The sequence below is a fragment of the Heptranchias perlo genome, chromosome 19 (assembly GCF_035084215.1).
Source record: "Heptranchias perlo isolate sHepPer1 chromosome 19, sHepPer1.hap1, whole genome shotgun sequence".
Lineage (NCBI taxonomy): Eukaryota > Metazoa > Chordata > Chondrichthyes > Hexanchiformes > Hexanchidae > Heptranchias > Heptranchias perlo.
This window is the reverse complement of record NC_090343.1, coordinates 26,505,985-26,522,395: the sequence shown is the minus strand read 5'-3', so window position 1 is coordinate 26,522,395 and position 16,411 is coordinate 26,505,985. Positions and strand designations below refer to the sequence as shown.

Below are 16,411 nucleotides of genomic sequence, written 5' to 3'. Positions count from 1 at the left end.
GATGAATGTCCATGACTGCTGAAGTGTTCCCCGACTGGGAGGGAACCCTCCTGTTTGGCGATTGTTGCGCGGTGTCCGTTCGTCCGTTGTCGCAGCGTCTGCATGGTCTCGCCAATGTACCATGCTCTGGGGCATCCTTTCCTGCAACGTATGAGGTAGACAACGTTGGCCGAGTCACAGGAGTATGAACCATGCACCTGGTGGGTGGTGTCCTCTCGTGTGATGGTGGTATCTGTGTCGATGATCTGGCATGTCTTGCAGAGGTTACCGTGGCAGGGTTGTGTGGTGTCGTGGACGCTGTTCTCTTGAAAGCTAGGTAATTTGCTGCGAACGATGGTCTGTTTCAGGTTGGGTGGCTGTTTAAAGGCGAGTAGTGGAGGTGTGGGGATGGCCATAGCGAGGTGTTTGTCCTCATTGATGACATGTTGAAGGCTGCGGAGAACATGGCGTAGTTTCTCCGCTCCGGGGAAGTACTGGACGACAAAGGGTACTCTGTTGGTTGCGTCCCGTGTTAGTCTCCTGAGGAGGTCTATGCGATTTTTTGCTGTGGCCCGTCTGAACTGTCGATCGATGAGTCAAGCGTCATATCCCGTTCTTACTAGGGCGTCTTTCAGCGTCTGTAGGTGTCCATCGCGTTCCTCCTCGTCTGAGCAGACCCTGTGTATTCGCAGGGCCTGTCCATAGGGGATGGCCTCTTTGACGTGGTTAGGGTGGAAGCTGGAAAAGTGGAGCATCGTGAGGTTGTCCGTGGGCTTGCGGTAGAGTGAGGTGCTGAGGTGCCCGTCTTTGATGGAGATTCGTGTGTCCAAGAAAGAAACTGATTCTGAGGAGTAGTCCATGGTGAGCTTGATGGTGGGATGGAACTTGTTGATGTTATCGTGTAGTCTCTTTAGTGATTCCTTGCCGTGGGTCCATAGAAAGAAAATGTCGTCGATGTATCTGGTGTATAGTGTTGGTTGGAGGTCCTGTGCAGTGAAGAAGTCCTGCTCGAACTTGTGCATGAAAATGTTGGCGTATTGGGGTGCGAATTTGGTCCCCATGGCTGTTCCGTGTGTTTGGGTAAAGAACTGGTTATTGAAGGTGAAGACATTGTGATCCAGGATGAAGCGGATGAGTTGTAGGATGGCGTCTGGAGATTGGCTGTTGTTGGTGTTGAGTACTGAGGCTGTTGCAGCGATGCCGTCATCGTGGGGGATACTGGTGTATAGTGCCGAGACGTCCATCGTGGTGAGAAGTGTTCCTGGTTCAACTGGTCCGTGGGTGCTGAGTTTTTGTAGGAAGTCTGTAGTGTCGCGACAGAAGCTGGGGGTTCCCTGTACGATGGGTTTCAGGATGCCCTCGATGTATCCAGAGAGGTTCTCACACAGGGTTCCGTTGCCTGATACGATGGGACGTCCGGGTGTGTTGGCTTTGTGTATCTTTGGGAGGCAGTAGAAGTCTCCCACGCGGGGATTACGTGGGATGAGAGTGCGTAGGATGCTTTGAAGGTCTGGATCGAAGGTCTTGATCAGTTTGTTGAGCTGGTGGGTGTGTTCTTTGGTCGGATCTGCGGGTAACCGTCTGTAGTGCTCCTGGTTGTCCAGTTGTCGGTATGCTTCTTTGCAATAGTCTGTTCTGTTCTGTATGACTATGGCTCCTCCTTTGTCCGCTGGTTTGATGACAATGTTGCGGTTGGTCTTGAGAGCGTTGATGGCGTTGCGTTGTGCTCGGGTGACATTCTGGACTGTCTTCTGAGTGCGGCTGATGAATCTGGCATTGACGCATTTCCTGACAGCTTGAGCATACATGTCCAGCTGAGGGCAGCGACCCTCCGGAGGAGTCCAGTTTGACTCTTTCCTCTTCGGTTGCTGTAACCGAAGAGGAAAGAGTCAAACTGGACTCCTCCGGAGGGTCGCTGCCCTCAGCTGGACATGTATGCTCAAGCTGTCAGGAAATGCGTCAATGTCAGATTCATCAGCCGCACTCAGAAGACAGTCCAGAATGTCACCCGAGCACAACGCAACGCCATCAACGCTCTCAAGACCAACCGCAACATCGTCATCAAACCAGCGGACAAAGGAGGAGCCATAGTCATACAGAACAGAACAGACTATTGCAAAGAAGCATACCGACAACTGGACAACCAGGAGCACTACAGACGGTTACCCGCAGATCCGACCAAAGAACACACCCACCAGCTCAACAAACTGATCAAGACCTTCGATCCAGACCTTCAAAGCATCCTACGCACTCTCATCCCACGTAATCCCCGCGTGGGAGACTTCTACTGCCTCCCAAAGATACACAAAGCCAACACACCCGGACGTCCCATCGTATCAGGCAACGGAACCCTGTGTGAGAACCTCTCTGGATACATCGAGGGCATCCTGAAACCCATCGTACAGGGAACCCCCAGCTTCTGTCGCGACACTACAGACTTCCTACAAAAACTCAGCACCCACGGACCAGTTGAACCAGGAACACTTCTCACCACGATGGACGTCTCGGCACTATACACCAGTATCCCCCACGATGACGGCATCGCTGCAACAGCCTCAGTACTCAACACCAACAACAGCCAATCTCCAGACGCCATCCTACAACTCATCCGCTTCATCCTGGATCACAATGTCTTCACCTTCAATAACCAGTTCTTTACCCAAACACACGGAACAGCCATGGGGACCAAATTCGCACCCCAATACGCCAACATTTTCATGCACAAGTTCGAGCAGGACTTCTTCACTGCACAGGACCTCCAACCAACACTATACACCAGATACATCGACGACATTTTCTTTCTATGGACCCACGGCAAAGAATCACTAAAGAGACTACACGATAACATCAACAAGTTCCATCCCACCATCAAGCTCACCATGGACTACTCCTCAGAATCAGTTTCTTTCTTGGACACACAAATCTCCATCAAAGACGGGCACCTCAGCACCTCACTCTACCGCAAGCCCACGGACAACCTCACGATGCTCCACTTTTCCAGCTTCCACCCTAACCACGTCAAAGAGGCCATCCCCTATGGACAGGCCCTGCGAATACACAGGGTCTGCTCAGACGAGGAGGAACGCGATGGACACCTACAGACGCTGAAAGACGCCCTAGTAAGAACGGGATATGACGCTTGACTCATCGATCGACAGTTCAGACGGGCCACAGCAAAAAATCGCATAGACCTCCTCAGGAGACTAACACGGGACGCAACCAACAGAGTACCCTTTGTCGTCCAGTACTTCCCCGGAGCGGAGAAACTACGCCATGTTCTCCGCAGCCTTCAACATGTCATCAATGAGGACAAACACCTCGCTATGGCCATCCCCACACCTCCACTACTCGCCTTTAAACAGCCACCCAACCTCAAACAGACCATCGTTCGCAGCAAATTACCCAGCTTTCAAGAGAACAGCGTCCACGACACCACACAACCCTGCCACGGTAACCTCTGCAAGACATGCCAGATCATCGACACAGATACCACCATCACACGAGAGGACACCACCCACCAGGTGCATGGTTCATACTCCTGTGACTTGGCCAACGTTGTCTACCTCATACGTTGCAGGAAAGGATGCCCCAGAGCATGGTACATTGGCGAGACCATGCAGACGCTGCGACAACGGATGAACAGATACCGCGCAACAATCGCCAAACAGGAGGGTTCCCTCCCAGTCGGGGAACACTTCAGCAGTCATGGACATTCATCCACCGACCTTCGGGTAAGCGTACTCCAAGGCGGCCTTCGAGACACACGACAACGCAAAATCGTCGAGCAGAAATTGATAGCCAAGTTCCGCACCCATGAGGACGGCCTCAACCGGGATCTTGGGTTCATGTCACGCTACACGTTACCCCACCAGCGAACAAATGTTATCTGTTTTTAATATAATGGGTCATTTGCTGGCTTTCTCTGCCTTCCGGATGTTTCTGCCTCTCTCTGTTTTTTTTCCTGTTTGTTTTTTTGTTGAATGTGTATTCGGGGGTTCTGCAGGTGACACCTCTCTGTCTGAACACGGTGATTGCCTTGGCAACGGGCAGTTGCAGGGGCATTCTGTAAACACCATGTATTGTTCTATATGTATAAATGCGTAGGCTTCGAGGAGTTCCTGAACATTTACCTGAGGAAGGAGGAAGCCTCCGAAAGCTTGTGAATTTAAAATAAAATTGCTGGACTATAACTTGGTGTTGTAAAATTGTTTACAATCAGTTAATTCAAAGTGTTTTGATATTGTGTCATGCCAAATTGAATGAAAACATGGTGCAATTCTATTTGAAGTCTAGTCCAAAGATTACTACAATTAGGTTGATTGTTAGCTCTAGGTTATGCAGTGTTTTCAAGAAAGATGATGTAAAGGTACTATTTCCAGTTCAGGGGATATATGGAGTAAGCTGTGAAACCATTGAAAGAAAGACCAGCACTTTTGAAACTTGAAAGATAATAGTCAGGCATATATTATCATGGATGATGTGGTGGACAAACCCGAGCAGAGAATTTTATTTTACAGTACAATATAAATTGGAATCATTCAAATGGTTACTAATTTCAAATCTCATATTTCTAGTTGATTGAACAAATACTGGGATCCGCAAGGGATGAACTCTGTCGGGAAGAATTGTATTCTATGTTCTAAGAAAAAGAAATCTAGTTTTCTCTTTGTATTGCTGTATGTCTGGATGGTACTGATTAATAATCATTGCACTATTGTGAACTTGAGAATTTATATTCCATTGATTGGATCACATGTGCTTGGAATATGCGTTCAAAACCAATCCAGACATATGAAATGAAATGCTCCTCACTCAATCTGGCAGCTGTTAATGGTGCTAAATGAGAGGAGCCCAGACAGATTCAATGCAGCCTCCAGTGGGTGAGAGCCTACAGTACAAAACTGCCCTTGAATTTGTTACTAATAGACATTACTACTTGACTAAGTACAATTTAATCTTCAGATTTGCTGGCTTCATTATTCCTAATTACTCTTGGGTTCAAGTCCAAGTTCTATATTCTAAAACAGTGTAGATTGATAGAATAAGACATGTCATACCAGAAATAAACTTCAAATTTCAAAGAATGTACCCTTTCACACAATTCCTCATTTTAAATATTGGTGTTATCATACCCAGCTGAGAATACTATTCCTTTCTCAGGTCACTGCCATTTCCCTCTTTTTCTAAATGTCCAATCCTCTGTCACTTGATCCTGTTGTCATTCCCTACCACACATCCAGACCTTCTAAATTGAACTATGGTAATCACACATTATGGGCCTTTCACTGTAAATTCACATAATCATGGTATTTGATGTAGTATATTATATAAGTTCCTGTACTGCAGAATTAACCAAGATTCCTGGCAGCTGCTTTGAAGAAGCTTGCGTGTTTAATCGTTTTACTGGTTTGTTGTGCAGTTCATAAGCTTCAGTGATGGAATGTACTCACCTGGCCAAGTTGCTCACAAGGTGTCTGGTATTCTGCCTTCTGGCAAAGATCTTTCACTCTTTCATATTTGGGTAGAAAATTTTCCTCTTGAGTGTTTTTACTCTCGTCCCTCTTGTGGAGCAGTTTACTGACAAAACAAAAACACTGCTCCTTTAGTACTTGTCATCACAATGATGAAAAGAACAATTTGAAAAACCTGCAAAATATGTTAAAAAAAATTCATAACATACCCTCTTTCCACAAGAAAGGAATCTCGCCAAACCTTTGTTTTCTTGTTTGAGTTGAACCTGAAAATATTGTGATGGTTACATTATTGAACTGAATTCATATTTATACATTTACAATGTCAGTGCAATTGAAACCTATGTAATGGTCTTTCCTTTTTCAGACCCAGTATAATTTGAACAATTAAAGTAGAGAACTGATCTTAAAATGAATCTGGTTCAGTGAAGGCTGGGTTACTGCTGGTTGGGTTCCGTTTATATTTCCATGGTAATTACAGAACAATTAGCATTACCACTGATCTGAAAAAACACCTGGCTGTAAGAATAGCTTTTGTATTGTGTTAGCACAGATAAATCTGCTCTGTTCTCCAGAGCTGTATGATATGGTTACCCTATACTGCATCTAGTTAGCTACATGCTATATCATTACAATGGTTATTTAATTAGCTCACATATTGATGCAAGTATCAATATCAAGGCATATGGCCATATAACGAAAAAGTCTAATTATTTGTCATGCGAATTAGCTAAACCAACAGAGTTTGTTAATTATAAAAAATAAACAAACATTTAATGACTTTGAAAGTACAGAATCTAAACTAATGATGTAGCAACAAAATAGACCCCTTACAAAGATAATAATTATTCACCTTGAATGCTACACCCCACATCATTAACTTCTGAAAAAAACATACGAACATACGAAATAGGAGCAGGAGTAGGCCATACAGCCCCTCGAACCCGCTCTGCCGTTCAATAAGATTATGGTTGATCTTCGACCTCAACTCCATTTTCCCCACCCGATCCCCATATCCCATGCTTCCCTTAGAGTCCAAAAATCTATTGATCTCAGTCTTGAATATACTCAATGACTGAGCATCCACAGCCCTCATGGATACAGAATGCCAAAAAGAGGTGTGTGAAGCATCTGTTCCTCTTACAAACTTGGCCTTTCCCTGCTGCTAATGTTCTTGTTCCTGCTACTAGAAATCCAGCTCCAGAATCGCTGTAAATACCTTGCATCCATAACTAGAAAAAACAGGTGAAACTTACCACCCTCCCCAGAATAACCAATACTGTGCCCCCTTTTAGATAGTTGGTGTGAAGACAAACAGATAGATTTTTCAATTGCCATCTGTGCATAAAACTGCTGCTGCGAATCGGCCGCCCAATATAGAAATTGTCTGATTTTTTAATCCCATTGATATCAATACAAATGAAAATCGGGCAGCTTCAATAACCTGCGGCTAATCAGTAACTCCAGTTTTTGAACACTTCCATTCTATTCCTAATATTTTATATTCCCAGAGCAATACTTAGCCTACATCCTTCACAGCTCCACAATCAACAAAGCTACTTTTTCCTTCTGTGATAATGTCAGTCCTTCCCCACTAGTTTGTGCTATGTTAGTGATGATTGATTATTAGACTAGCTTCAGGAGGTGTGATTGAAGGCTTATGCATCTGTACTCAAAAGCATATATTCTTAGGGTCGTCTGTGGTAATTATTCATCTGAGTCCAGTTTTCATTAAATGAACAGAATTGTGGAATGAGATCCCCAGCACAATGGAAAAATCCTGGCAAATCCAGTAATTCCATGTGGTAAAATGGAATATAACTTATTCAGTCACTATAAACCAATGGCTCTAATGGTAAACAGGCTAAGTCACAGAATATGATCATAAAACAGCAATTAAAAATCTCAGAATCCCATATAATAAAAACAGAATTGACTTATTTAGTAACTGTAAAACTGTGGCCGTGGTAAAGTTTGCAGGATCACTAACATTATTACATATTCTTTACAATAAACATCAAAGGAAAAATGTCTATCTCATCCACAATGTCTTTTGGCTCTCTTACCTGTTAACAGGTTTTTCGGTGTCTAGCAGCTTCAGAATAGATTTTCCATCCATGTCAGCTGGAATGTCTAGGCCAGCAATGTCTAAAATTGTTGGGGCAAGGTCTATGTTTAGAACAAGTTGAGGAATGCTGGGAATAAAGAACAAAAACGATAAAGAATTCTGTACTGATTGTTGCACTCCAACATTCAGAAGGTACTGAATAACCTGCTACGACACAGCTAAAGTTGCTTATAGCAATCATGGGATTAACCAAGTAAGATTCTCTCAAAACATCACAATGCTAGTAATCCACACTCCCCTCGGTCTAAAGCACAATGAGCCAGGAAAGCTCTGCATATTTGCAGGTCACCAGTAAATTCTAAATTGAATGAATAAAAGCTGAAATTGAATCTAGTTAATAAAGTGGCAGAGTTTGAGGCACTAACACACTGTCTGGGTTCAAATGACAGCTCCGAACCACTTGAGCTTTGCTCATATGGTGTAAAAGCCCACCTGAGTCCCTTGATTAAATTACTGTCTTTCGACTTCCTCTACTTCTCCAAAATTCACTGTGACATTCATGTCATAAAGTGTTTCACTGACATTTATTAAGCTTACCGAAATTACTTCTGCAAATCAACTCAGGCCATGAGTACCCATTGAAATACCTGTGTTGCATGATATAATCTGGGAATAGTAATGCCTGCACAGCCCTGCTATTTTTGTTCTTTCTCTTCCTTTGCTGCACACGTTGAAGCCTGACTGCCATACAGTTCCACAGATGCTAACTCCAAAATAGCTGTTACTCATGTTTAAGCCTAGACAACGTGTGTCAGTAGGTTATTTGACCATGCCAGGCATTACACAGAGCCTGATCCTGACCATGCATGCACGCTTAAAGTATGGGTCACTAGAGAGCAGAAACTCTGGCTTACTTTTTCTCCCTAACAAAGGAGCAAGACCAATTGAAGCACCCCTACCTGACCCCACCAGAGATCAATTAACTGACTGGGATTAAAGCTGGAGCCTCCTTGGTCTGTATGGGTTAGCTGCTGAGCCTCCGGGGAATTCATATAGTGCCATTAAAATGAGCTAAAATCATTAAAATCAACTCTAACATCCTGCCTTTTTCTCTAGTCATGTTTTGCATTTCCTCAAACACTTACTACTAATGGTGACGTCACAGAAAATAATTGGGATAACTCTTGAATCATGTGTGTGACTTTAGTTATACTGCTATTAACTCAGGAGTTCTACTCTTTTATTTGACCAATAAGGAGAAACCGACTGGGTTGCCCCAGTATCATCAACCCAAATAAAAGAAAACTAACAAAAGTGCTCCTTTTTAGAGGTGGCACAAACAATAAGCACCCAAATCATACTGAAAGAAAAGGAAACTTATCAAATTACATTGTCTCCATTGACCACTCACTCCAGTCCCTGCAGTGCCCACCGGTCGCAGAAGGCCTCAAGCATACCAGGGGACATTGCGTGTTCCTTCTCCAGGGCCACCCAGGCACAGAAAAAGCCATGGCAGAGGCGCAGGCAGCCAGAGCAACCACCTCCACGGGTCGCGTCAAACCTAGACCTTGGACAGGCCCAGGAGCAGACCCACAAGGAGATCCTCCAACTTGCCCGCCTCCCTCCGCATTGGGTGGCCAACAATCAGGAGCGTGGGACCGAAGTGCAGTCAGAAATTGAGGAGCAGCCTCTTCACGTTAAACTTGGGGTTCTTGTGAGATCTTGGGATTGGGAGGTTTCGTCTTTTCACGTGTGTAAGAAACATTTTGCTTCAAGCAGCTAATGGAGGAAATCTTTAATTCTCAGTGTCAGGGTGAGTGACTTTCCACATTTGTTATCAACAATTATGCTGTTATTTATTTTATTAAAAAACATAGTGATCCCACATTATGTTAATAAGGAATTATTTAAGCTTAACAGAGAACATCCCTGTACGGAAACAGCCGAAAAGCTTACTTCACAGATGGTCTACCTTTTAAACTCATGGGAGATGATTTTTTTTCTGTCTACTGCTCTGTGTTTTGGCATGAACTAAACGGTAGCGGGTCTTTAATAATCTAGCACCAGTAATATGAATCAGCAGCTCTGATTTCATCGGAGATTCCAAATTCACCAAATTGTATTATTATTAAATTTTGGCATTGAACGTATAATCTGCACTCCCCCTTTCTCCATTATTGTTGTATCATGTGAGTACCAGGATGGACCGTGGACTTTTTATGTCTAGCAATTCCTATGTTCCTAAAGCACGAGGACAGAGAAAAGCAGATTAAAGCATTTGGCAAAAAATAAAGCAACAATATAGCTGCAAACACATTTCAGGTCAGTGCAATTACACTGAATTAATTTCAAGCAGTAAATATAGATCCTATTTTGTGTCATTTACGCAATACTCTAGTGAGAACCTAAATAAAGACTCCAAGCAGGTAAGGTTTTTTCTCAAAATGCTTCACACTTAATTAATCACTCTGTAGTACAGTAGTTGTTGTTTAGACAAACACAGCAGTGTTCTGCTACATTCCACAAAAAGCTGAGGTGAATGACCAACAAATCTATTTTTTGGTGTTATTCGTTGAAGGGCCAGAACAGCAGGAGATCTCCCTGCTCTACTTTTGAGTAGTGCGTAGGGATTATTAACATCTGCTTGAATCACTGGAAGAATCAGATGGGCCTTAGTTTCATGTTGCATCCATAGGAGAGTGCCTCTGGCAAACCAGCACTTTCTCAGTACTACAGTGGAACGTCAGTTCAGATTATGTACTCAAAACAATCTTCTGACTCTGAGATATTGCTATCAAATCAGTCAAATTGACACACAGCTAAAACGAACTGTGGTTCATAAAAATACTTAACCAAGTTTCCATTTTATATGTAAAAATAACATTACATTTAAAATGCACAGAAACACAGGTACCAACAGAAGTCATTTTGTATTTGAATCACTTGGTTGTGGTGATTAAAGTGGAAGCTCTCAAGTGACCACAATAAGTAGCTTCTACTATACAACTGATGAACTTTGATTCCTAGTCCTGCTCCATCTGATTTGCAGGTGCAATTATTTAATAATATCTTACATTGATCCTGGCTCCACATTTGGACCTCGCATGAAAAATGGCACTCGGATGTCAAACTCATACGGCATCGATTTTCCTTTCACGAGCCCAAACTGTCCGATGTGATAGCCATGGTCTGCTGTGTAAATGATGTATGTATTGTCCACTTCTCCCGTTTCAACAAGCATGTTGTAGAGCTGAAAAATTGATTTAAACACTTAGCGGAAACAATGTATCATTTAACCTCTTCTACACCATCTATTTTGTAGGTACTATTTACTATCTGTACATCTGGCTGCTCTTTTTTGATTACTGTACAAATGTAACTTAATTTCTGTCAAATATTGTGATATCTTTTAACTGTTATTAATAGAGCTATTAATCAATTTCTCAGTGCTTTCATTGACCTGCGCAATCTACTCACCTAAATACTGACAAGAAGCCCCTCTGCATTAACAGTCCTTATTACCCCCTTCACCATTCCGTTCCTTCTGCATTAAGTTCTAGATCAGTGACATTCTGGCACTGTAGACTAACTAGCTACAATGAAAAGAGATATATACCAAACTCTCAAATGTGAAAAAGGTGATGCATTTATTTACAAACTGAAGATTGAACTAAAATCTCTTGACACCAAAATTCTCAATCCATAGTGCTTTTCTTAACATAAGGTTTCCTCACTCTACTACCCCTACAAGGTGCTCCCCCCAGTGGCTTCAGCAGAGCTGGTGGAAGACTGCTGTTGCTCATGTGGGGACCCTTGAGATGATCATGGCCGGTGACTCCTGGATGTTCAAGCCTGAGGGCCTGGTTGCAGACTGCTGTACTTTGGCTTATGCCAGGGTTGTCTGGGCCAGCTGGCTTTCTGGTACCATACTGGGATATTGGTTGATCGGGTGGCGAGGGAACAAACATGCTGACATCATGAGAGAGGTCAATATGTGCCAATCCCGCTTGCACCACTGCCACTCCCATGGGGCTGGAGCTTATCACTTCCACTGATTTACAGGATGGAAGACTGCAGAAAATGAGTAACTCCCTGAAAGCCCCTATCCATTTGCTCCACCAATCTGTCCAATGTGGGCATCCGCCTCTCTAAGGCAGAGCACAAGTTTGAGCCCAAAGTCTGCATGGCAGCCGTTTGAGCTTCCACCAAAGCTGCAAAGTGTCCAAGCATGGACTCCTGTTGTGAGGGCCCTGCTGCAGTATCCCCGGAGGTGGCCACATTCTCCAAGATAGAGTGCAAAGGGCTGATGCCATGCAAGAGGAGACCACTCAGGCTGGAAGCAGACTCCTCCATACTTTCAGCCATGGTGGTGAAACTCCTTGGCAGGATTTCCATTACCTCACATGACTGCTTGTGTGAGACCAACAGTTTTCTTCTCATTTCTGTTGTCCTCAGCGAAGCTGGGAGAGCACCTAGCCCTCAGGCGAGCTGTCTCACGGGCTGTCCCTGCCACTACGATCTGCTCCTGTGCGCTAGTTCTAGGTGCATCACCACACGCAGACCCGTCTACCTCACTCTCTAATCCCGACCATGGTGCCAATCTCTGTGCTGGTACTTGGGAGTGAGGCAAAGGCAATGATATCAGATCGAGGGTGCATTGCACAGATTTAAACACTGGGGGAGAAGGTCCTCTCCTACCTTGCTAATGTACTCTCTGGGCTCCACCATGAGTTTAAACAGTCCAGTGATAATTCTCCTTCTGACTTCCCCTCTCTATTTGCATTTCCCCAGTGATGTGGCTGTGATTGTTAGCTCAGTGGTGTCTGGGGGGAGGGGTGGAGGATCATTGGTGTAAAACCACATTCTACTGCTGTGTGACACTGCATCATAAGGCCACTCGATCTGAGATTTTTGATTGGATTATATACACTGGCCATAGAATTTCCTAGAAATCACCTGGAAATTATCAATCAACTTGCAGTCATAATGTCAAAATCATTAACTGTCAAGGCAAGAATTTCATGTTAAACCAGTGACACAAAGCATGCTGACAGTTGATGCTCCCACTTGCTGCTGGCAGAACTGAACAAAAATCCGAATAAAATTGTACATATATACACATACACACACATATAAGTATATGCATTCCTATATCTGGTATGTCTGTTAATTTTGAAAGTGTTACACATACAGTCTTTCAGATTTCCACCTGATTGGCTCAAATATTATATGCATAAAATAACAACAAATCACAACCAAACAGACAGGGAACTTGCCAATCAACAAAAGGAAATAAGTCAGTCATTTCCTACTGGTTCCATCTGAACTTGGGGAGGAGCTGTGTATTTATATGCATCTACAGAAAAACTTCCCCAGCAACAGCAATTAGCTTCTAATTGACTTCAGGATGTGCCTATTTACATCAATTAGACCCAAGTGTCCTTAACGGAACAGGCCAAGCTTCTCACAGCTCCATCTTAGCAGCATAATAATACACTGTGTGTTACATGGAATAATGGTCCTGGCCAAATGAAAGGTATTTTCCGATTTAGCATAATGTCATGGGAGATTTATGAGTATCATTAAATAAAAGAAACCCATAATGCTCTCAAGGCAGTATTCTACTGTCAGGGATTAGACTGTTGCTTGCTAATCAGTCAGAGGTCTTGACTGCTTCTCATGTTATCTTATTCCCTTGTATTATTTCATATTACGGTTTATTTTTAGGCAAAAAGATTTTCTTAATGAATATGCTTACAAAAGTATTATTTTACAGCATTTTTTTCCAGTGGATTTTGCTGATGACACAATGCACTTGTTAAAAAAAAGTCAGATGTTAAGCATATTGGCAGCACAGATGGGTATGCCCAACAAGCAATGTAGATAAAAGCTCCTGATTATTACATTAAGTTTCCAACTACTTTGCTAACCAATTAAATTATATAAAACAAAAACAGAAAAGCTGGAAATACACAGCAGGTCAATCAGCATCTGTGGACAACAGACTGTCTACACTTCAGGTGCATAGCCTTCTTCTGAGTGGAGATAGATGTATGGTGACAGTTGGAGCTTATGCCTGGCCCTTTAAATTGCAGCAGGCATGGGAATCCTGCAGTAGCAGCTATTTCCCACACTCCCTCAGTGGGAACTTCCAATACCACAATACATCAGGAGCCTGCCTCAGATATTTAAATGAAGCTGGCCCTGAAGAATTTGCCAGCGTCAATGCTGAATCCATCGGGCAGACATCTCACCACACCTCTGCTGGCAATTGCACTGGCAACAACAATCTAGCCTCTTGCCCTTTGCCTGGAGGGTACTTAATGCTTCATGATAGGAGGCAATTGGTGGCTGATTTCACATTGGGGAATGGGGAAGAAGGAGATTACCTGATCTTCTCTTGCATGTGTCCAACTGACCAGTTCATTCTTTCTCCCTCTCTCGTTTAATAATGCCAACTGCAATTATTTTATTGTTTCCATTCCACCTCATGCAAGTGGATCTGACTCACAGTGGGGATATGACTGGTAACTAGCAGGGTAGATAATAACTAGCAGGGTAGATAAAGGGGAACCTGTGGATGTAGTGTATTTGGATTTTCAAAAGGCATTCGATAAGGTGCTACATAAAAGGTTGTTACGCAAGATAAGGGCTCGTGGGTGACATATTAGCATGGATAGAGGATTGGTTAATGGACAGAAAACAGAGAGTAGGGATAAGCAGGTCATTTTCAGGTTGGCAGGCTGTAACTAGTAGGGTGCCGCAAGGATCAATGTTTGGGCCACAGTTATTTACAATCTATACTAATGACTTAGATGAAGGGACCAAGTGTAATGTATCCAAGTTTTCTGACGATACAAAGCTAGGTGGGAAAGTAAGCTGTGAGGAGGACACAAAGGGCTCAATTTTAAAACTGAGCCGGGAAAGGGGAGGGGGGGGTCAAATTGAGGTCGGGAAACTCATTTTACGGGTTTCCTGGATGTCCTTACGATTTTGATGTAAGGACATCTTTTATTTTTTTTTGTCTGTTTCCCGTCCGACTGACCGGCCTGATTGACAGTCAGATGGGAGACCAGCCAGGGAGAGGATGTGTTCAGGTAAGTCTGCAGCTAAGTCTTTCTTTGTATGGATTGGGGGGAGGGAGGGGCAATGGTGGGCACGGGTCAGCATAGGGGCATAGAGGCATGGGTTGGCATAGGTTGGCACAAGGGTCGTGAGTCATGAGGGGTGGGGTCGGGGGTCAGTCACAGGGTAGGGTGTGTTGGGATCGGGAGACATCAGGGGTCCGCGATCGTTGAGGGGGAGGATCAGGTGTCGGGGGTCAGAGGATAGGGGATCAGAGTGGGGGGGGAGGATTGGGGTCGAGGGTCCGTGATCGGGGAGGGGGGTTGTCCACGATTGTTGGGGGGGGGTGCGGAGGGGTTGGTCCAGGTAGGCTCGTTGGGCCTGGGGGAAGCACTCCTGTTCCTCGGGGCCCACAAGCTGTGCCTTTCTAGGCACCTACCTGTTAGTCGCAGGCCTTCTCGTCTCCTTTCACGAGGCATAAAACAGAAGGCCCAGGAATCCCGGCCTCCCGTGGATGAAATCGGGAAGTCCAGAAAAATGGAGGCCCGAAGCCTCCCTGAAAGGTTTTAAAGGTCCGACCCGCCCCTCTTCTTGCCCCGATGAAAACCGGAAATGGGCAGGTTGGAGGTGGGTCTGAAATGGTGGCAATTTTCAAAGCCTCCCCACCCCAAACCCACCCATTTCTCAATGTTAAAATTGAGCCCAAAGAGTCTGCAAAGGGACATAGATAGATTAAGTGAGTGGGTAAGAAGGTGGCAGATAGAGTATAATGTGGGGAAATGTGAGGTTATTCACTTTGGTAGGAAAAATAGAAAAGCAGAATATTTTTTAAATGGTGAGAAACTAGTAAATGCTGGTGTTCAGAAAGACTTGGGTGTCATCGTACAAGAAACACAAAAAGTTAGCATGCAGGTACAGCAAACAATTAGGAAGGCAAATGGCATGTTGGCCTTTATTGCAAGGGGTTGGAGTACAAGAGTGTGGAAGTCTTACTACAATTGTACAGGGCTTTGGTGAGACCTCACCTGGAGTACTGTGTACAATTTTGGTCTCCTTATCTAAGGAAGGATATACTTGCCTTAGAGGCAGTGTAACAAAGGTTCACTAGATTAATTCCTGGGATGAGAAGGTTGTCCTATGAAGAAAGGTTGAGTAGAATGGACCTATGCTCTCTGGAGTTTAAAAGAATGACAGGTGATCTCATTGAAACCTATAAGATTCTGAGGGGGCTTGACAGGGTAGATGCTGAGAGATTGTTTCCCCTGGCTGGAGAGTCTAGAACTAGGGGGCATAGTCGCAGGTTAAGGGGTCGGCCATTTAAGACTGAGATGAGGAGGAATTTCTTCACTCAGTGGGTTGTGAATCTTTGGAATTCTCTGCCCCAGATAGCTGTAAATGTTGAGTTGTTGAGTATATTCAAGGCTGAGCTAGATAGATTTTTGGACTCTAGGGGAATCAAGGGATATGGAGATAGGGCAGGAAGGTGGAATTGAGGTCGAAGATCAGCCATGATCTGATTGAATGGTGGAGCAGGCTCGAGGGGCCACATGGCCTACTCCTGCTCCTATTTCTTATGTTCTTATGCCACATTATGCAAAAAAAAAGCTTGTCCAATGGTGACACAAACAACACAAAGTGCTCTCAATGCGTGTCATTTATAGGCAGAGTCTCTTATTGGAATGATCTACCTACATTTGCTTGAGCAGTACCGTTCTGCGCTGGATGTTCTTTTCATAATGAGAGTCATTAGGAAGAATGTTAATGTTTAATGTGAGAGGAGATTATTTAAGTAAACCTCCAGTGATCAGTTATCAAAACACAAAGAGAA

At 44.0% G+C, this 16,411-nt stretch overlaps 1 protein-coding gene across 3 annotated transcripts in view; it reads right to left on the bottom strand.

Annotated features, from left to right (window-relative positions):
* The window catches only part of LOC137335258 (extracellular sulfatase Sulf-2-like), a 287,785-nt gene that overhangs the window by 45,975 nt on the left and 225,399 nt on the right, over positions 1-16,411 (bottom strand). For all 3 annotated transcript variants that reach the window (XM_068000536.1, XM_068000535.1, XM_068000537.1), the window contains 4 exons: positions 10,593-10,768; positions 7,517-7,645; positions 5,660-5,716; positions 5,430-5,556 (listed from right to left, as the gene is read on the bottom strand). In XM_068000536.1, coding sequence (XP_067856637.1) covers positions 5,430-5,556; positions 5,660-5,716; positions 7,517-7,645; positions 10,593-10,768 — 489 coding nt within the window. The remainder of the gene's footprint in view (positions 1-5,429; positions 5,557-5,659; positions 5,717-7,516; positions 7,646-10,592; positions 10,769-16,411) is intronic.